Raw genomic sequence first — 21,649 nt, forward strand, 5'->3', positions numbered from 1 at the left:
ACTTGACCCCCAGGAAATAACCCTGCATACCTCACGTTGGCACAGAGGAGCAACTCCACTGAAGTGTGCAAGCTCAGTGATAGGGATTCTCAGAGTTAGAGGAAACTTTTGTGGCCATCTAGGCCAGCATTCTACAAATATTCCATTAGTGGAGAGTGGAATCAATTTCGTGGGATGCCACCAGCAATTGAGACAAAAAATGAAACAGAATATCAGAATGAAGCTAACGTTTTAGTGATACATCTATTCCTATGTGGTGTAGACTGGTCAAGATATAAAATGTATTTCTTACAAAGGATTGCAATCCAAAAAGTTTAAGCGACCTGATGTAGGCCAAGCAAACTCTGAGAGGACCAGTAGCTCAGGTCACTGATGTCTTCTTCCCTCCACCTGCCTCCACCCTCTCCAACCATAAACACACCTAAAAATATTGATCTAACTTGCCCTGCTGTGTAGTTTAAGGAGCCTGAGATTTGTAGTCAAGGTTTGAGTTCGAGTCCAGCTGGGTGACTGTGGGAAACCGTCTAGCCAGTGTTTATCAGCCAGTATCCCAGGAACCCCCTTTTCAGAATCATGAGTTGGGGGTCCTTGCTAAAAATATGCATTCCTGGGCCTGGCTCCGTGGCCGAGTGGTTAAGTTTGTGCGCTCTGCTGCGGCGGCCCAGGGTTCGGATCCTGGGCGCGGACATGGCACCACTCGTCAGGCCACATTGAGGCAGCATCCTACATCCCACAACCAGAAGGACCTGCAACTAAGATATACAACTGTGTACAGGGAGGATTTGTGGAGATAAAGCAGAAAAAAAAAAAAAAGATTGGCAACAGTTGTTAGCCCAGGTGCCAATCTTTGGGGGGAAAAAAAAAGGGAAGATTGGCAACAATTGTTAGCCCAGGTGCCAATCTTACAAAAAAAAAAATGCATTCCTGAGCCCTAACTTGAGCCTCGTGTGATTGGAGGCTCGGGCAAGAGAGGGACCAGCAAGAGCATCTGCATTTTTAATAAGTTCGTTAGGTGATCTTCATGCAGACTCAGTGCTCCAACCACAGATCTTGACATTTCTGAGCTTCAGTTTCTTGATGTATGAGATGGAGATGCTAATATCACCTGGTTATTGTGAGGATTCATGCGAAGGTACTTTGCACACTGTGCACGCACTCTACAGACGTGAGGCGTTACCGTCCTACAACATCCTCCTCTAAATGAGACTTTAGAGAAGATAGCACTAGGAGAGTGGGAGAGTGGGGCCTGTGTGTTTAATAGGACCAGCAAAGTTAAATGGAGAAAGTGAGCCAACAAGCATGGTTTTCTTTCTGACCTTCTGACCTACAGATTCCTCGTCCTGCTCTACTCCCGACGGCACTATGGTGCCCATCCACGGGAGTGTGTTTACAATGGGCTCCCTGCTCTGGTTGGTGGTGATGCATGTTGCAACTGTCAGTCTCATGCATCATGCTAACCTTTTTAAGCCCACTGTGACAGTCAAGTTCCATTAATAGAGAACTCTCACAGTCCTGCACAGTGAGCTCTTTGTCCTGGTGGAACTGTTGATTCCTGACCTACGATGATGCCCCAGTGTTTGCCATTCAGCAGAAGCTTCCCAGGACATGTGTGAAATAGCTGCACAACATATTTGGACTATGCGTTCATATGGCTGTTGGTGTAGATAAGGCAGGCCCTGAAGGCTTAAGTCAGAGATGTGCAGACTGAAGTCAAGTACCCCGGAGGTGGTACAGGGCCTTTCTCCCCAAATGGCTGTTTGGGCTGAACCTTAGAGAACAGACTGCCGAGCTGGGCCTCTGGGCCTCCGCTTCCTGCCCTTCCCTCCCTCTCCCTCAGCCCCTAAGTGCAGCTGCTCTTCCAAGAAGAAGGCTTTGTGCTTACCTCTAGGAGACAAATTAATGAGTAAAGGTTTCTCATGGGGAAATTGAAAGTCTCAGTGTTCAACTAGTAGAGGCTGTCCTATCTCCAGGTCTCTCTACCCAGTTTTATTGATTCTGCCCCAGATTCGTGCGGTGGGAAGGGCCAGGCCTGGAGGTAGGGCAGGATGGAGCACTAAGGACAGTTCCTAAGTAGGATGTGACCCCTTTCTTCCCTTCCCATTCTTTCCCCCGGCCTCTAATAGCTGAGCTACAGTGAAAGAATTCTGCTCCCCTTCCAGATAAATAGTTGCTTCTGCTCTTGTGTTGAAGCCTCGTTCTTCTTTAGCTAATGGCTCCAGTGAGGGGTGGGGATGGGGAGCTCACAGGGGTTAGAAAGAAGGGAGATCAGCTCTTCCATTCTTCCCAAACATCAACTAAATCATGTGAGAGTGAGTTAGAAATGATGCCTGGTAAGAGTCTGAGGGGTAGTCGTCGGGGCAGATATGGGGCACAGGGTAGAGCCCTTAGAAGGAGTAAAGGGGCACACTGGGGAAGAGGGTTAAAGGCACAGTAAGCTGGAAGCTTGGCAAAGGAATAATGACAAGAACTCCACCCAAACAAGAAGGAATTGGAATCAAAGCCCTGGTTCTGGGCGGGCTCCAGACTGTGGCCGCAGCTGGAATGGCTCAGTGATTCGACGGCACTCTTAATTACTTTTTTTTCTTGTTTTTCTCTCCTGTTCCCAACTCCCTTTTCCATTCCCACTTCTGCCTTCTTTCCACTTTGAATCCCATCTTTTCCTTTTTTTCTTCATTGTCTTCCTCCTCTGCTCCCACACGTCCTTTCTCCCCTTCCTCTCTCACCCGCCCATCTCCTTCCCCCATGCCCTCACATTTTACCCCACACTCCCCATCACCTCCAAGCTCTCTGGCGGATGTGAGTTGACCGTGGTCCTCCAGGACTTCAACGCAGGCCACAGCAGCGAGCTGACCATCCAGGTGGGACAGACGGTGGAGCTGCTGGAGCGGCCGAGCGAGCGGCCGGGCTGGTGTCTGGTGCGCACCACGGAACGGAGCCCCCCTCAGGAGGGCCTGGTCCCCAGCAGTGCCCTGTGCATCTCCCATTCCCGAAGCAGCGTGGAGATGGACTGCTTCTTCCCCTTGGTGAAAGGTAGGGAGAATGGAGGGGGAGGGGATGTGGACCCGAAGGCGGCTGGGGATGCTGGCCTACTCTAACTGAAGACCGTTGTGGAACTAACCTCTCTCATGAACCCGTTTTGGCCTTGTGGGATTTCTCTGGGATCTGCTTGTGAAGAAATTGGGTTGGGAATATGAAGAGAAAGGGCTACCAAATAGCCGTGTGACTTTGGCAAAGTCATTTAACTTTTCTGAGTCAGTTTCACCTTAAAAATGAAGGTTGAATTAGATGACCTCTAAGATCTCTTCCAGCTCTCCCATTGTGTCACCCTTCATTCTAAAAAGTCCTCGTCTACCTATGGCTATAGCCTAGACTCCTTTCTCCACTAACCACTTTCCCCTCCACAGCTACTGCAGGCCCCCTAACCCCAAACCCCCAGCCTTGCTCATGCTGACACAGAGGCACCAAGCAAACCCAGGGACAGTCGGGTTTGACTCTCCCCTCAGCCCTGCCAGGGTCCGAGACACTCATTTATGTGCCTTTGATGGATAAGTTATTTGAGCCTTGGCTTCTATTTTATATAAGCTCTGTATTGTTTTATATAAGCTTTCTGCTTCTTTATTCACTTTTTCTCACACCAGGGAGACTGAACTACTTAGAACAGTGAGTATCCAGAGTAGGGGGGCAGTATCTCTGTGTTGGCAGTATCAGCATCCCCTGGGAACCTGTTAGAAATGCAAATTCTCAGACCCCACCCTAGACCTGCTGGGTCAGAGATGCCCAGGGTGGGGCCCGGTGATCTGTGTTTAACAAGACCTCCAGGGGACTCCAATGCACACGCAAGTATGACAACCACTGACTTCAAAATTCAAGCTGGCAGGGCCTTGAAGTCACTCATTTTACGTTGAGGAAACTGAGGCCCAGAGAGCAACTTAGTTCTGAGCTTGTTTCTCTAACTAGTCAGATAACCTGCATCAGGGCACCTGCTATGCAGACCTGCACTAGGTACCTGGTTCTGTTGGGAGGCAGGACCGAGGGTCACCACGGACACCTGTTGCAGGCTTCCTAGCAGATACTACGGGGTGCATGTTTGAAATGTTCCCGTTTCTGGAATTGCAACTTGTTCTCTCTCCAAAGCCTGGCTTCCTCTTTCCTCCACCAGATGGCGATAGCAGGTTGCATTTTTGGTGCTGCCCGACTTCCATCGGCCCCCTGGGTTTTTTCCTTTTTTTTTAAAGATTGGCACCTGAGCTAACAACTGTTGCCAATCTTCCTTTTTTTTTTTTTAAGGATTGGCACCTGGGCTAACAACTGTTGCCAATCTTTTTTTTTCTGCTTTATCTCCCCAAACCCGCCCTGTACACAGTTGCATATCTTAGTTGCATATCTTTCTAGTTGTGGGATGTGGGACGCCGCCTCAGTGTGGCCTGACGAGCAGTGCCGTGTCCGTGCCCAGGATCCGAACCCTGGGCCGCCGCAGCGGAGCGCGCAAACTTAACCACTCCACCACGGAGCCGGCCCCTCCTGGGTTTTTTCTACCAGGAGAATAATACAAACTAAAACCTAATTCTCCTCCCCCCGACACACACACCTGTGCTCCTCTCCCCCAGCTTAGTCATCACCCGCTTATTCCCCCTTTTCCTCTGAGGACCAAGGAAGAATTGTGTCAGAAAGTTGTGTGGAATTTGAAATTGCCAGTGCAGCTCCTCAGTCCTTTGAAGCAGCCACTAGAGAAACTCAGGAACGTGGTTGTTTGAAGTCTAACCAAGGGGGAAACCGGAGCACAAAAGGTTAGAATTATGAGGGTGAAATGAGATCATACAGACAAAACAACCAGGACGGTTCCCTGCACTCAATACATTTGGTTGTTATAATTATTACATCGTTTATCATAGATTATTCAGCAGAATAATACAAACTCCCACAAGTCCAGTCTGGAGACCCCATCCAGAGACAAAACCTAGGACAGCAATTCATTTGCTGGGAAAGGGGAATTTGTCAAAGATGTCCCGCTGTGGTTCGCTCCATTAGGAAGGACTCAGCTTCGAGAGAAGACCTGAGACTTCTTGACATAATCCCAGCCTCCCTGGCCTGTGGCGGGGTAAGATGCGCATCCCCTCCCTGCCCCTGGCCAAGCTGGGGCCCCCACATGTGCAGCTTGGCAGGAGGGAGCAAACCCAAGGTGGAGAAGCAGAGAGCAGTCGAGTGATCTGTGATCCTGAGCAGGAGGTGAAGCATTCAGGGTGAAAACTCAAGAGGGAGGGGGTTAGTGGAGAACTAACTGACAATGGGAGCTGAGGGATGCAAAACAGAGACAAGAGAGAAAGCAGGGAAGGAGGCTGTCACAGAACTTTCTAGTTAACTCTGCCAGCCGGCATGGCTTCTTAAAGGCGCCACCTCACCAATGCCTATCACCCATTTCCTTGGCTCTTTTCTTTTGCAGACTGGTTCCCCTCTCTCCAAGCGTAGACCAGTTAGGCTGGGCCTTCAAATGGCAACCTATGAGCTCTCACCACCCTCTCACCTGTATGGTCTCAGCATATGTAGGTGCCCGACTCCTGGCAGTGGGGACCTAAGTCACTATTCTTCATGGAGCATCCTTTGGGGCCCTAACAAGGCCTCATCGGAGAGTATGTGCACTTCCATATATCCCCAGCTTGGAAAACCCCCTCCCTCTCTCCAGGGCCTGCCCAGAGTGTTGGCCTCTTAGCAAAAACTCAATAAACTGTTCCTTCTCCCTTTCCAACTAGCTACCCGCTGGCCACCTGGTCTTTTCTTCATTCACCAGTGGTTTATCTCCCACGGGCGTGCCACCTTATAAGTTATGCACAACTAGATCGAGAACGAAACCCTCCTCTGGGGGTCGTGGAATAGGACAGGGTGGCCTCATACGGTGTCATTGGAGGTCAGAATCCATTTCGTTTTCTATTCTTAGAAGGTAGCTGCTCCTCCTAACCTTTGCAAAGAGCATCAAGTCAGTGCTCCTGCGGCCGTGAGAGGCAGGGAAGTGTCTGTATGGTGTGTGCTTAGTGCCACATGAGCACTCAGGGCACAACTGTCACCCCCAGAGATGGAGGCAGAACTGCGGAATGTCAGCACCAAGGAGGGAACTTGCAGAACCATTGGCCCAGGTTCTCAACCCTAACTGCATAGAGTCATCTGGAAGCTTTACCAAATGACAACACTCAGGCCCCACCTACGACAACTGGAATCAGAGTCTCCAGGGTAGGGCCTGAGGGCCACTGTGTTTTAAGTGCTCCTCAGGTGAATCCAAGGCACAGCTAGCATTGAGAACCACGGCAGGAGCCCAGTTTCCTCTCTTCCAGGGACACTCTCGGGCACAGGAAAGCGAGGTGACTTTCCCGAAGCCAGAGGGAGAGTTGGCGGCAGAGCTGGAGTGGAACCAGGGCACCCTCCTCCTCTCTCAGTGCTCTGCACTACACACTCTGCCCACTGGGCTTCCTGGCTCCACGCCCATCTTTCCCTCTTGTGCCTTCCCCGGAGACAGTGGCGGGTTGTTTCCTCCTGATATGTCTGCACAGGACTGATGGTGGGGCTGTGTGACAAAGTTGGGGGGCGGGGGCTGCCTTTCCTATTACTTTCCTGCCACCCTGGCATCAGAGGGCTTCTCACAAAGGTTGGGCCCTGTGGCACCCAGTCATTCCTCTCCCCAGTCCACTCTCACTTTCTCAGCAGTAAGTGGTGGAGGGCAGCGCCTCCCTAGGGACAAAGACTGGATAGCAGTGGTTTTTTATTCTGGACACATCTTAGAACCACCTGGAGACTTTGGAAAATACTAATGCCTCACATCCCATCCCAGACCAATTAATTCAGAGCTACCAAGGGCCTGGGCATCAGTATTTTTTAAGTTCCTTGGTAATTCTGATGCTCGTGAGGGTTGAGAGCCACTGCTTTTTGGGTTTAGCATCCCCCAGTATCAGACTTAGGAGATTCTTAAAGATGCATTGGAACGGGTTAGTATGCAGGTTATATAAAGGACTCCTACAACTGCACAACAAAAAAACAATTTGATTTAAAAGTGGGCAAAGGACTTGATAGACATTTCTCCAAAGAAGATATACAAATGGCCAATAAGCATATAAAAAGATGGGCCACATCACTAATCGTTCGGGAAATGCAAATCAATACAATGAAATACCATCTCACACCCATTAGGATGGCTATGATTTTTTTTAAAAAAAACACAGAAAATAACAGGTATTGGTAAGGATGTGGAGAAACTGGAACTGTTCTGCACTGCTGGTGGGAAGGTAAAATGGTGAACTGATACGGAAAACAGTATGAGGTTCCTCAAAAAATTAAACATAGAATTGCCACATGATCCAGCAATTCCTCTTCTAGGTATATACCCAAAGGAATTGAAAGCAAGTACTCGAAGAGGTATTAGTACATCCATGTTCATAAGCAGCATTATTCACAATAGTCAAAAGGTGGAAGCAACCCAAGTGTCCATCAGTGGATGAATGGAAAAATAAAATGCGGTAATATGTATACAATGGAATATTATTCAGCCTTAAAAGAGAAGGAAAATCTGACATGCTACAACATGGATGAACTTTGAAGACATTATGTTAGGTGAAATAAGCCAGTCACAAATGGACAAATACCCTATGATTCTACTTATATGAGGTACCTAGAGTAGTCAAATTCATGGAGACAGAAAGTAGAATGGTGGTTGTCAGGGGCCGGGGGAGAGGGGAGAATGGGGAGTTAGTATTCAATGGATATAGAGTTTCAGTTTTACAAGATGAAAAAAGTTCTGGAGATGAATGGTGGTGATGGTTGCACAACAATGTGAATGCTTAATTCCACTGTACTGTATACTTAAAGATGATTATAATGGTTAAAAAAAAAAAGGCATTGGTCCTGGGTACTTCTGCCCCAGGCTCCAAAAACAGGTCTAGGTTCTTCTCCACCCACCACTATAGAACATCCGTGTTCCTTTTCTTTTCCTGGACAGTTTCTTCCCCGGCTCTAGCCAAGTGCCTGGAGGAGCTATAAGGAAATGCCTCTTGCTTCCCAAACCTAGCCCAGGGCCGGGTGAGCCCTACAAGCAGATGTCCTGGAGGAGAGGGGCAGTGGCCCATGGTGGACCTAGCTTGTTCGCAAGGAGTCCTCTCCCACAGGGTCTCCTGATGAGTTCTGCTGTTATTGCCTAGCTGGCCCGGGAACCGCTTCCCCAGGCTGCACAAGGTGTGGAGGTCCAGAACAGTGGAGAAAACAGGCTCTGGAGGCATATACCACCAACAGCCTGAAGATGCTGAACAAGTCTGTAATACTGTTGACTTATATTAAATCTGTGGTCAATTCAAAAATACCTGACACTTACTGAGCCTTACTTTGGGCCAGATTCTGGGTTAATGCTTTAATACTAATAACTGAGTCTTAGAAAGATTAGGTAACTTGCCCAAAGCCATATAGCTTGCAAGGGGCAGACCTAAATTTGAACCCAAGTCTGTCCATTTCCCAGGGTCTCACTCTTTACCACCGTGCTCTACCATCTCCCGAATCTGAAAGCATTTGAGATGGGTACTTTAGTTTATCGTCCTTCCGTCTGACTCAGCGCCCCTTTATTTAACAGTCTGGCTGGACGAGGATTTAGAGAGCATGAGCCCCATTCAGACAGCCATACATACTGCTCTCGCTCTCCCTCTCCCTCTCACCCCGGGCCTCATGTGCTCCCTTCCCTGGGGTAGTAGCATCAACCAGACAGATCTTGTCCTGTGGGTGCTCTGCCCACTAGAAAGATCCTGGTGTCCCCGGCTGGAGCACCGCAACAGAGCAGCACCCTGGATAGCAGGCTGAACTGGGTCCAGTTCTGATAGGGGCCAGCCAACCCCTGGAGCTGGTGCAGCTCGTCCAACAGATTTTCTGCAGGATGGGAGCTCCCTGCACTTTCTGCTGCCAGGAGCCGAAATGCTCCTTTCCTATCCCCTCTGCTATCAAAACCAGACTTAAAAGCTCCTCCTGCCTACTGACCCTGGAGAATCCACCAAAAAGCACTCTCTTTCTTGGTTTTCAGTATAATTCTGCATTTGGAGCAATTTCTCTCAGGTTTTTAGTTTACTCCATAATGCCTAACACAGGGCTTTACCATGGGAAGCTGAAAAAATAATTGGAGGATGAATATTTCCCAAACATTTCCTTTCAGGTATGAAGTAACACATTAAAACTAGAGCTTGCTGGTCTGGCCCCGTCGCTGAGTGGTTAAAGTTCTGCACACACCGCTTTGGTGGCCCAGGGTTCGTAGGTTCGGATCCAGGGTGCGGACCTACTCCACTCATCAGCCATGCTGTGGAGGCATCCCACATGCAAAGTGGAGGAAGATTGGCGCAGATGTTAAGATGTTAGCTCAGGGCAAATCTTCCTCACCAAAACAACCCAAAAAACCACAGCTTGCTGACCCATACTCTGACTCCATTTGCACACCACCACATCTGAAACTGACCAGCTGTGATGTAGCCACTTGAAATTCAGAACTCACTTCCCCATGGAACAAAATCGTACATGGAAGTGTGATGAATGAGGATAGGTTTCCGAGCTAGCCCACAAAATTTTATTTAAGAATAACACAGCTGAGGGGCTGGCCCCGTGGCCGAGTGGTTAAGTTCACGTGCTCCACTTTGGTGGCCTAGGGTTTCACTGGTTCGGATCCTGGGCGCAGACCTAGCACCATTCATCAAGCCATGCTGTAGTGGTGTCCCACACAGCAGAACTAGAAGGACCTACAACTAGAATATACAACTATGTTCTGGGGGGCTTTGGGGAGAAGAAAAAAAAAAGAGGAAGATTGGCTACAGGTGTTAGCTCAGGGCCAATCTTTAAGAAAAAAATAACATAGCTGAATATGGTATGTTTGCAGTGAAAAATAGTGATAAGGTTGTTTTTAAAAATCACAATACTGTTGGATAAGAATAATTGAAACCAAAAAATAATGCATGTGAGTGAGAAATGTGATTGAGTGCCGATACTTCATGAAGAAAAGTGCGTTTTTATTAAGATAGATGGAGATATATTGGTAGTGATTCTAAAAGGAGCTCCTAGCCATTTTTCAGAATTCTAAAAAGTTAGAAGTAAAACTTTCTTTTTATAATTGAATTAAGTGGTCCTTGATTAGATTTCATTTCCCTTCAGAACCTTGGCTTCTATGGGCTCTTGGAATCCTAGAATTGAAAAGCATCTTTTCTTTTTTTTTTTTTAAGATTTTATTTTTCCTTTTTCTCCCAAAGCCCCCTGGTACATAGTTGTGTATTTGTAGTTGTCCTTCTAGTTGTGGTCCTTCTAGTTGTGGCGTGTGGATGCCACCTCAGCATGGCTTGATGAGCGGCGCCATGTTTGCGCCCAGGATTCGAACTGGCAAAACCCCGGGCCGCCGAAGCGGAGTGTGTGAACTTAACCACTCAGCCACGGGGCTGGCCCTGAAAAAGCGTCTTAAAGGTCTTCTGATTCACTCTCTCCACTAATGTAGGGAACCCCTTCTAAAATGTCTCTGACAGGTGGTGAGCCAAGCATCACTTGAGCACTCACAGGGACTGATTACTTGTGGACGAAGGCTGTTGCCTTATAGTGCAATTCGAATGGTTAGAAAACTCCTCTTAGTGCTGACATCCAGATACTTGCTCCCCTCTCTTCTCCTATTGTCCCCTCCCCACTCCTCCAGTTGAAACCCACCAGTCCTAATTCTCATTCTCCATCTCCTTCTGATCTTCATCTAGAACAAAGTAATTTGACTTTCTCATAAAATGTTAGACACTTCTCTCCTAAGATATAATTTGATAAGAGTCTAGCAATTTCTCCATGCATCTTTTATTAAATCATTAGAGCAGAACAAAACATTTTGGATTCAACTCAACAATCCTACCTTGTTTAAAGTGATTATTTGTATGTGGCTTTAAAGTCCTCTTAACCATCGTTGGATTTCGGAGTTTCCAGCCATCTGATTGACCCCTGCAGGTGCCCCTGGTCTCTCACTCACCGACCTCTGATCTGGTCTCCTTCTCTACGGGCACAGAATTTAGAGGCGACTGCCTTCCACTCAGAGGCTTCCTAGGGGCTAGTCTTTGTTCCTGGTTATTCCCTACAGTCATTCATATTGTTGTTTGTTCTAAAATAGCATTTCTATCCCCTTTCATCCATATCTTCCTGAAGTACCTCTAGGATCCCTTACAGTTCTAAAAATGTCTGCTTTTCTCTCCACATCAGGTAAGTATCCTTGGCAACCTAAGTGTCCTATGTTTAATTCATCCAAGCATGGCAGAAATATCTTCATTTTGAGGTCCAGTTTATTAGGTTGAACCACATGAAACTGCCATTTTTGTAGTCAAAAATGGTTGGATAGCAGCAATTTCAAATGGTTCAACCTAGTATGTTATAATCAGCCTATGTTTTCCTTAGAAGGGTACTTGCACATTTTTGAGAAAACAGGGGAGGGTGTGGTTCTCAGGTAGTCAAGTAGGCCAGGAAGAGGACAAGGTGTGGAATGAGTGGAAAGTCACTTAATCATAGTGTCCGCATCTATGCAGCGGGAAGCTCATAAAAATGCCTATCTCCCAGAGTTGCTGGGAGGCTCAAAGATGGCAATGTTAAGTAAAAGTGCTTTTTAAACTGTAAAGTTGGTCTTATTGTTGTGTGCACAGGCTAATTGTTTGGGATGAAACAAAAGTGACCTGGCTACCATGAGGCCTTACAATGGTATGTTATTAGGCCATAAAATGAGATGGTGAGAGGTGTGGAGTAACTAAGAGTCTTGGGGTGGAAGACCTGAGTCTAAATCCTGGCTCAGCCACTGACTTGCCCAAGTTGATGACCTTGGGAAGGATACTTAAAATCTATAAAATGAGGCAATAGTGCCTACTTCCCTTGAGTTAGGCTTCCCAGCCTAGATGTGCCACATAGATTAACAATTAATGTTAATTTCCCTTCCTGACCATTGTCCCATAGTCCCAGTTCTTTTTTTTTTTTTTTTTTTTGAGGAAGATTAGCCCTGAGCTAACTACTGCCAGTCCTCCTCTTTTTGCTGAGGAATCCTGGCCCTGAGCTAACATCCGTGCCCATCTTCCTCTACTTTATATGCGGGATGCCTACCACAGCATGGCGTGCCAAGCGGTCCCACGTCTGCACCTGGGATCCGAACCAGCGAACCCCAGGCCGCCGAGAAGCAGAACGTGCAAACTTAACTGCTGCGCCACTGGGCTGGCCCCCCATTGTCCCAGTTCTGATATCTCTATAGGGGTGAGTCTAGGGTGTTTCCAGCCTGAATCTCTCTGGGGCTCTTCAAGGGGTCAAGGTTCTGTTTCTAGTTTCATCCATAGGTTTTGCAAAGGCCCCAACATTATCTCTAGTCTACACCCTCTCCCTTCCCTCAGTGTCTATTCCTGGCCTATCCCGGGCCCTTTCCCCAGTCTACTAACAGCAGGCCCATCTGGTTCTATGATTTCTCAAGAAATAATGATCTATTCCTCTCTTCTTTCTTTTGCCTTTTACCCAGAGAGTTGAGATCATATCTGATGTATTTGAGCTGAAAATTCAAGTTATTCCCTCACTTTCACCTCTCAGTGACCAATCCTCTTTCAGTGATTACCTGTGGTCATTGAAGGTAACATTCGGGTCACACCATGGAGATAGGCTGAGCTACGTGATGGAAGGCTGTGCAAGATGCTGAGAGTTGGGGAGGGTGTGAGTGAGTCATTCCTCAATTCAAAGAAGAGAAGGACAAAGGGGAATTTTGTGAAAGTTACCTTTCTTATTTCATTGTTAACTGAATTTCTTCCACTTACCTGTCTATGATAGGATGGGCCAGAAGTGGCTCAATAGTCATCGACCAATAGTCTGGGATCCCTGGCAGGATTCGGTTTGAGGAAGAGGGAGATATAGGTGCCATCCAGTCCACACACACATTCCTTTATTTTTAAGTATAAAGGAGCAGCAAAGACGCTTGGAAAGTATGCCCCAGGCCTACTCTATTGTGGTCGTGATGTCCTGCCTGCGGCTGCCTACTGTCCGTCTGATATTATTTAGAACATTAAAGGGCTTATAATCGAAGCCTCAAATAGGAAGATGTCAGGCCAGGCCACCTCCTCCTCTAGATACAGCCCAGTGTGGTGCTGCCTCCAAGCAGAGCGGAAGCAGGAGGAGGACATGTGCTGTCAGGGAAAGACCTGGTCTCTCCGGGCCCTCTGCAGAGACGCTGCCTCTTTCCTTTGTGTAGCCAGCCCGCTGTGACTTAGCTTATGCTGAATGCCCATTCCAACAGCATGTTTTCCTGCCTCCTGGTGTCCGCTGTAAATCTGTGAGATCCCCGTGAAGATGATGCTGCTCATCTTCCGCAGGGAGGGAGGGCAGGGCTTGAAGGGTATCCTTGTTCATTGGAGCCTCAGGAACCAGCTGATGGATCTCAGAGCTAAAATGAGAGCCTCGGGATTCAACCCCAGAGAGGAAAGGCTGCCACTGAGGAGAGGCTGGCGATGATGGAGAAGAGGTCACCCCAGCCAACGGAATGTTCCCCCAAGAGAAGACAATGCAATTTTCTCTTACTAGAGCTAGCCAGGCGGAAGCCACTTTCCTCCCCAAAGAACAAAGGGATCAGAATGCCATGCACCAACTGTGGCTTGGGAGGCAGAGAAGGAGCAGAGCAGCAGTGATCCGACTCCTGGGGCTGTGCCTGCCCTCTCTGCTCAGGGAAGATCAGAGATGAAAGGGTCTTAAAGGCCGTGCAGAGCAGCCTTGCCGGCTGCAGCTCCAGGAGTGTCCAGCAGCGGCATTCTGATGCTGCTTGGCGGGACACAGTGGTAGGACCCTCCTCTCGCCACCTCAGTGAGAACAACTTCTCCCCATCTAGGACCTGCGTAGGACTGAAACTGCAGGCTGAACCCAAACCCTGCAACTTGTGTACGTCTGTCGGTCTACAACTCTTGCCACGTTTAATACCAGTTTCCCATCCTCTAGGAGCAGAGAGGCCATCCACTCATTGAAGGGCCTGCCTCTTTCTTTGTCCTTGCCATCGGGATAGGACTGGGCTGTCCAGTTTCCCCACCACCATCCACCTGCCCCAGCCAGGAATGCTGATTCTGATGTCATGCCCACTTGCCTCACTGTCCACAAGGCCCTGTAGGCCACAGGAGGTGTGGCGTCCCACCTTTGTCCTCAAGGGGGCAAATAGATAGTTACCATTGCTGACTCCCAGCTGCAGGGACAAGGCCTAGGCTGAAGACCCTCCTCAGCTCAGAACAGCCCCATGGCTCCTGTCTCACTTCGAGTGACATCCAAGTTCTTTCTGTGTCTGCAAGGAGGCTCCTACAAAACAGAGCCTGTTCCCTGACTTCATTTCCTATGTCTTTGTTTCCTTTTTTGCTGTAACAAATTACCACAAACTTAGTGGCTTCACACAACACACATTTATTCTCTTACAGTTCTGGAGGGCAGAAGTCCCACACAGGAGTCGTTGGGCTAAAATCAAGGTGTCGCCAGGGCTGTGTTCCTTCTTGAGGCTCTGGGGGAGAAGCTGTTTCCTTGCCTTTTCCAGCTTCTAGGAGCTGCCTCCATTCCTTGTCTTATGGTCCCTGCCTCCATCTTCAAAGCCAGCAGTGTTGTGTCTCTCTGATCCTTCTTCCTCAAGTTAAGGAGGTCCTTAACTTAATCACATCTGCAGAGCCCCTTTTGCCGTGTAAGAACCTATTTACAGGTTCTGGGGATTAGGATGTGGACGTCATTGGTGGGCCATATTCTTCCTACCACTCTCCTGGCCAGCCTACATGACTAAGCTGTTCCCGCCTCGAGCCATGCACACTCTCACCTAATGCCCACACCTTTTCTTCCCTCTGCCTGAACCCTCCAGATGCTGCAGCTCCTCAGATACCTGGGCGGCTTGCTGCCACACTTCTTTCAGCCTCTGCTGGAATGTCCCCTGATTCGAGAGGTCTTCCCCACTCCACTCTCTCCCATCCCACTGTATACCCCTTTCCCTGTTAGACTTTTCCTCATTGCGTTGATCACTACCTGACATAATTGTTCATGTTAATTGTCTGTTCCCCCCATACCCCACCCCCTCAATTCCCCTACAAGGGCAGGGATTTCGTCTGTTTTGTTCATTACTCTATCCCCAGCATCTAGAACAGTGGCTGGCATGTAAGAAGTTCTCAGTAAATATTTATAGGAAGGAAGGACCCCCGAGGAGTTCCTGTGTGAAGGGCCAGGCTCAGTGTGTTCTCTGTCCCCTAAGAACCATAGAGGAAACTGGCTTGAGCTTTAGCAGGAGACTGAGGATGGGAAGAGGGAATAGCGTTCTGATGCTAGGAGTTCTGGCTGAGGAGCCTTTGAAATCCCATTTCCTGGGAAGCCTTCTCTGGGGACACATAGGCTAAGCACTTGTCATTTATTTGGAATGGTGGAAAGCTCAGAAATATAAGGATGGCAGTGTCTTCTACATCCCTCCTGTTATTGAAATCTTCAATAAACCGACCTGAGTTGTATCAGGGAAGATCCACTTTGCGTTGCATGTTTCAGAAGCCTCTTCCCTGCACCTCCTGAGTCCACATGCTGCTGCAGCTGCTCCTTCTGCCTGTGGGAGGGAAGGTGGCACTGACAGTTGGAATTAAATTGCCATCCCTCGTAGTGGACCCTTGGCAATGGTAAGCCTTCCTAAGTTGGAACTCAGTCAAAGTGATAGGCCGGCACTCCTCACTGCCCTACTTTGGGAACACTTTGACCTACTTAGAAGCAAACGTTTTTGGAAGTAGATAAAACCTGGAGTGGTTTGTTTTTAGCAACTCCAGCTGCAGTCATCTTTCACTTTGATAAATAGCTTGTCTCGTCCTGAGCTCAGGCGGCTGCTCAGCACAGATCTCCAGGAAACTGTCCTGGCAGCCCGTAGTCTGCCTCCCTGTCCCCACAGAACATGTACGTTGGCTGTTGTGGGGAGACAGCTGGGTCCTCTGTGTGATCCCATGGTCTTCATCAATATCACCTAGACCGCCCCTTACCTGGGGCATGGCTCAGACCAGAGGGTGATCAGTAATACTTCCTTCCTGAAAACAAAGAGGGTGATCGGCAGGATGAGCTGGGGCTTAACTTTCTTGAAGATAAGTGAGCCGGCCAGAAAGAGGCAGACAGGGGTGAGGTGGGCAAGCACGGAGGAACCCATTTACACATAAAGGATGAGCTCTGTGATGGTTTACTCAGGAGCTGTCACCAGGTGGATGGTGGTACCCACAGGGCCAGGTGCAGAGACTAGACCACACTAAATGGAGATAATTAGAAGAGATTACTCTGCGTAATGCCGACAATCACGCTTTTTCTGTAGACATTACTATTAAAATAGTACATATTACCTGGGAATAGTTACCCACATGGACAGCATACAATTTTGAAAGATATATTTGGAGTTCAAATTAAATACAGAAGCAATGTATACATTACACCTCCTTTCTCTAATCCTAAGCGTTTCTGGCCACTGATGATTATTATCTCTGTTCCTCTTTTTCACATAAAGACAAAACCTTTACCTGTGTCCAGTCCTGGTCTGTCTCTAGTTTCCTTTTTCTGCCACAAAAAATTGAACCAACTACTTCTAGAACTCCCCTTGTTCTTCTTTGTCTTTGCTCAGGGAACATGTCTTATTCAGTTTATATTTCTCATGTAAATTCCCTATACAGGTTCACTTAGTGACTTGCAGATAGTAGATGTTCGAGAGCCAACCATTCGAGTCAGCCCTGATGGCCTAGTGGTTAAAGTTTGGTGTGCTCCACTTCGGCAGCCTGGGTTTGGTTCCCAGGTGCAGAACCACACCACTCACCTGTCAGTAGCCATGCTGTGGCAGCAGCTCACATTGAAGAACTAGAAGGACCTACAACTAGAATATACAACTATGTACTGGAGCTTTGGGGAGGGAAAAAAAAAAAACACTTCTTGAATTCATGATCGGTACTTGGCAAGAATCTTAGAGTTTTAAGCCACAGTCATAAAGGGAAGCCAGGATGGGGTAATTTGGGAAAAATTATGAACCACCTTGGTACCAGCCATCAGGCAGTTCACAGGTCAGAAATCTACACAGAGGAGATGAGGATTAAGGATCATGCAGTTAGCAAATGGAGACCGTACAGGCAGTAGAAGAATGAATCAAGAGACCAGCTGTCAGAGTTTGAGAAAGTGAAAACACTGGAGTCCAGGTGCTTCGTAAACTCCACGTGAACCATGCAGGAAGTTCTCCCAGAGTGCAGGTGGCCTTGAGGCCCAAGGGCAGTGATTCTTAGCCCTGACTTCATGTAGAAATCACCCGCAGAGCTTTTTATAAACTATAGATCTGAATCTGGATCCGAATGTGGGAGTGGGTGCTAGAAGGGAGAAGCACTGCTGGGGTAAGGGCATGTAGGTGACAGGTTGGGGTGGGCCTGTCCTCCATATTCACCGGGAACCATGCCCACAGCCCTCACTGAGCCTGTTTGGGAGTGTTCTGTAAAAGGTGTGTCCTATACTTGTCACAGTAAGAAGGTTCTCACAGGAATCAGGCCTGCATGGGGGCCCAGTTGCTAGTCCTTCTGTCTCTGCGCTGAGTTCTCATTAAGAAATGGGGGGAAGTGTTGTGATTTTGAAAATCTCTGTTCCTGTAAATCTGAAAAGAATAAGCCTAAAGGAAAAAAATTGGACATATGTCTGTCAGTGAAAAGGGCAGATGCCTGAGGATGTGGTCCAGCATTGCTGAAGCCTGTGGCTAACCTGGGGGGAAAGGGCAGTCCCACTGGTCCCCAGTAGCAGGCCTAGCATTGTGGTATCCCTGGTCCAGTATGTCTGTAGGCTAAGACCAGCAGGAACTCTTGGGGGTCACTGTTGTGGACAGTGGAGATGAGACATAAAATGAACACATGGGTAGGTAGAAAGCCTAATTCTTATAAAATGGACTGACTGGAGGCATCACTAAAGACAAACTCTGCCAAAAATAGGAATGAGACTCAGCCATCTGTTTGGAAATTAAGAACACTCTAAAGATATTGCTATAGCTCCAGGGTTCTTAGCCTGAACTTTGGGAGTGGGTGGGTAGGTGTTTGAAAACCCTGAAATTATGGACATTCAACTATCTTGTGCAAAAAGTTTATTGTGGGCTCAAATAAAGGCCAGGGATCAATAAGGCTTTGGGAAAAAGTATCTATTTAGTGAGACGATATCATCAAACCTCTCCTCCCCACCCCCCATCTCTCTCTCTGTCTCTCTCATCTCTTTCCCCCATGTTGGCTTTATTCTCAGGCAGCTTCTTCCTATGTGGTTATGGCAAGATGGCCCTCAGCTGCTTTAGGCTAACATTCTACCAACTTAGAAATCTTGTGGGAAGAGATTGCTGCTTTCCCAGTAGCCTTTGCTAAGCTCTCATAGTTTATGCTCATTGGCTGAAATTGGGTCATGTGCTAGATCTGAACCAATTCCTGTGACTGACTGGCCAAGCCCAGGTCATGGGCTCATCCTTGGAGTAGAGGGTAGACAAGGAGAGGATGTCAGCCACACCTAAAAACATGGTCTGAGAATGGAGAAGGGCTGGTTCCTCGAAGAAAAATCAAGGTGCTCTTACAAAAAGAAGGAGGCATAGACGGCAAATCGATGGGGGGAATCTGCTGCACTGGTGGTTCTCCAGGTGTGGTCCCTGTACCGACAACATCAGCATCACCTGGGAACTCGTAGAAATGCGAATTCTCAGGCCCCACCCCCACCCTACTGAATTACAAACTCTGGGAAGGGGCCCAGTGATCTGTGTTTTAACTCACCCTCCAGATGATTCTGAGGCACACTCAGGTCTGAGAACCGCCACATAACACCAAGAGCTCTCAAACTATGCTGCATATTACAGACACCAGGAGAACTTTTAAGACTGCTGATGCCCAGCTGCACCCTAAGTGAATTAATCTGAATCTCGAGGGGGGTGAGGGAGGAAGATCCAGGCATCAATGGTTCTTAAACTTGATTCCACCCTGGAATCTCCTGGAGAGCCTTAAAAAAAAAAACCAAAAAACAAATGCCTAGAATTTTGAAAACCTTCCCTGATGATTCTAATAAGCAGCAGTGTTTAAAGTCATTGCCCTCCCATCACCTCTCAGTTGTTCTAAGAACATAACCTTAAAACATCTAGATGTAGGTTAGAGCATTCAGGCACCTATTTTCTTAAAACTCCTCAACTCAGAACTTGGTCAAATATCTGATGTTGATTCCCTTTTCTTTCATGTTCATGGTGAGTCTGTCCTAGTGGCCAGCTCCGCAAGGGCTGGGGTTATTTTTGTTTGGCAATGTAGACCCAGTGACTAGAACAGATCCTGCACATAGCAGGCACTCAATAAGTATTTGCTGAATGAATGAATAGGTCTGCAGTCAGTCAGTGTCCCAGTGGTGTTCAAGACTTCCTTGTTGGATTATAGACATCACTGGTCTCATTCTGGAAGGCATGTGAGGATGGCAATGGAACTCAGGTTGTTGATACCTTACCCAAGAGTGAATCTCCAGGATGGCCAAAAATGTGTTGACCATGTCAACTAAGATGGGTAGGTGTTCCTAATGGTTTTATGCCTTTAATTTGAGAGTAGGATGGATTCCTTGGTTATAAGGACCAGTGGAAACATGCTTGATGGATTCTTTTCACGGAGACTAAGACTACTTTAGAGTCTACTGGTACTGTGATATCTGAAGTAAGGGCTGGGTCTTCTTCAGACCTCTAACTTAAGCCAGTTTCTGCAAAATCATGTCATCAGCCTCTTGCAAAGGATTATGACAGAACAGTGATCAGTGGCACCTGAACACAAAGGCCCAGAAGGAAGATTTAAGTAAAAAAGGAACTGGTTACTCATGAAGCAATTTTGAAGCATCTTTGAATTCCTATCAGAATGCCCCAGAAGTATCCAAAGCGGTGGATTGGGTGGGTAGACTAAATATCTGCTCTGTATCATAGCCCACATGCAGTGGATCACAAGCAAATAAAGTTCACTTTTAGAAGAGCTGAGGGTCCTGGCCATTTTCTGCTCTGGACTTGCAAGTCCAGCAAAATGGGTTTTGACTTTGGTGATATGGAAGAGAGAACTAGACAATAGTACTGGTTGCCACAGGCCAGAACTGGAACCCAAGATAACAGTGATCCTGCCGTAACTCAAGCTGGCAAGATGAGACTGACCATTAATCAGGATGGTCAGTGAATCAGGAATCTGGGGTTTAGGCTGCATGAGCAATTTGAACTTTCATTTCTGTTTTGTATGTGGAGAACCAGAGGCACATTTCCTGCTCGACCGTGAGATTCTTATGTAATTCTTGCCAGGAGAGGCCATCAGGGAGATGGCAGTGGTAGAACTAGAAGTTAGATTTTGACTTTAGGTTCTGCTGTTCCTATGGGGTGAAGTTCTTTAGAGTTTCTCTTTAGAGTTAAAGCATCAAAGCCCCATCATAGTTCATTCATTCAGTTTCCTCAGATGTAAAAGACGACCTCACCTTATGAGGGTTTTTCGTGTGGGTAAATGAGTTAATGTATAGAAAGCAATTAGGAAACTGCTTGGCACGAATAAATGCTCAATGCATGTTTGCTATTGTTACTCATTAATTCGTGCTGCTGTCATCTGCTGAGCATCCACTGTGTTCCAACCACGTGGCAGGTGCTGCATCACATAGATAAATAAGGCACAAATCTAAACATGGTTAAAACTGAGAATGGAAGCCCCAAATCCTGGTAACTCCTAAAAGTCCTGTCCTGTGGCTGGCTGTCTTCAGGTGGGAAGTGGTTACCTAGTAATCAAGCTTCTGTTTTTTATTCCTCTCACAAACTTCCCTTTTTTTCTGATGAATAGGCCCTCTCTACTTTGTGAGTGTTGTATGTTTCCAGCAATCCCTTTTTCCTAAATGTAGACACAAATGGGAGAGATGCACTGTGAGTGATAAACAGTGGCTCATGGGAAGGTCCCGTTGATTGGTCCAGGTGGGCTTCATAGGGAGAGTAGGGGATGTGAGCTTGGCTCTGAAATATGCAAAAGACTTAAAGAAGAAAAGGACAGGGGAAAAGGAAAGGAAAAGGAATGAGACATGGACTGGGTGTGGTTGGGGAGGGGGTTGGTGAATGGAAGTCTCCCACCATAAGTGATGTTTGGAGGTTCTCCGTAGACATTCACTCAACTGGAACTATTAAACATCTCGTCTCCAACAGGTACTTCCATGGATATGTCTTTTAAAATTCTATTAGCAATCCTGTAATGTAGAGATTCTTTTTTCTTCTTTTATTTATTTATTTATGTATTTATTTATTTATTGCTGAGAAAGATTCACCCTGTGCTAACATCCATGTCAACCTCCTCTTTTTGTATGTAGGTCACCACCACAGCACAGCCACCACTAAGTGGTATAGGTGCGTGCCCAGGAACCGAACCAGGCCACCAAAGCTGAGTATGCGCAACCTAACCACTAGGCCACCAGGGCTGGCCCTATTTATTTTTGAAATGAGGAAATTAAAGATCAAAAAAGTTAAGTAACTTGCCTAAGGTCAAACAGCTAGTAGGTGACCAAACAGCTTTGAATGTTGGTTTTATGATTCTAAATCCAGTGTGCTTTTGCACAAAATCATCACAGCCCAGGAACCGATAAAAGAGTGTGGCACTATTATCCTTATTAGCATTAAATATTAAAA

The 21,649-nt window shown here is 47.3% G+C and overlaps 1 protein-coding gene across 14 annotated transcripts in view; it reads left to right on the plus strand.

Annotated features, from left to right (window-relative positions):
• Positions 1 to 21,649, plus strand: part of KALRN (kalirin RhoGEF kinase) — a 637,395-nt gene that overhangs the window by 497,332 nt on the left and 118,414 nt on the right. For all 14 annotated transcript variants that reach the window (XM_046658061.1, XM_046658067.1, XM_046658063.1 and 11 more), the window contains one exon: positions 2,784 to 3,030. In XM_046658061.1, the coding sequence (XP_046514017.1) occupies positions 2,784 to 3,030 (247 nt within the window). The remainder of the gene's footprint in view (positions 1 to 2,783; positions 3,031 to 21,649) is intronic.

The sequence above is a fragment of the Equus quagga genome, chromosome 4 (genome assembly GCF_021613505.1).
Source record: "Equus quagga isolate Etosha38 chromosome 4, UCLA_HA_Equagga_1.0, whole genome shotgun sequence".
Classification (NCBI taxonomy): Eukaryota; Metazoa; Chordata; class Mammalia; order Perissodactyla; family Equidae; genus Equus; species Equus quagga.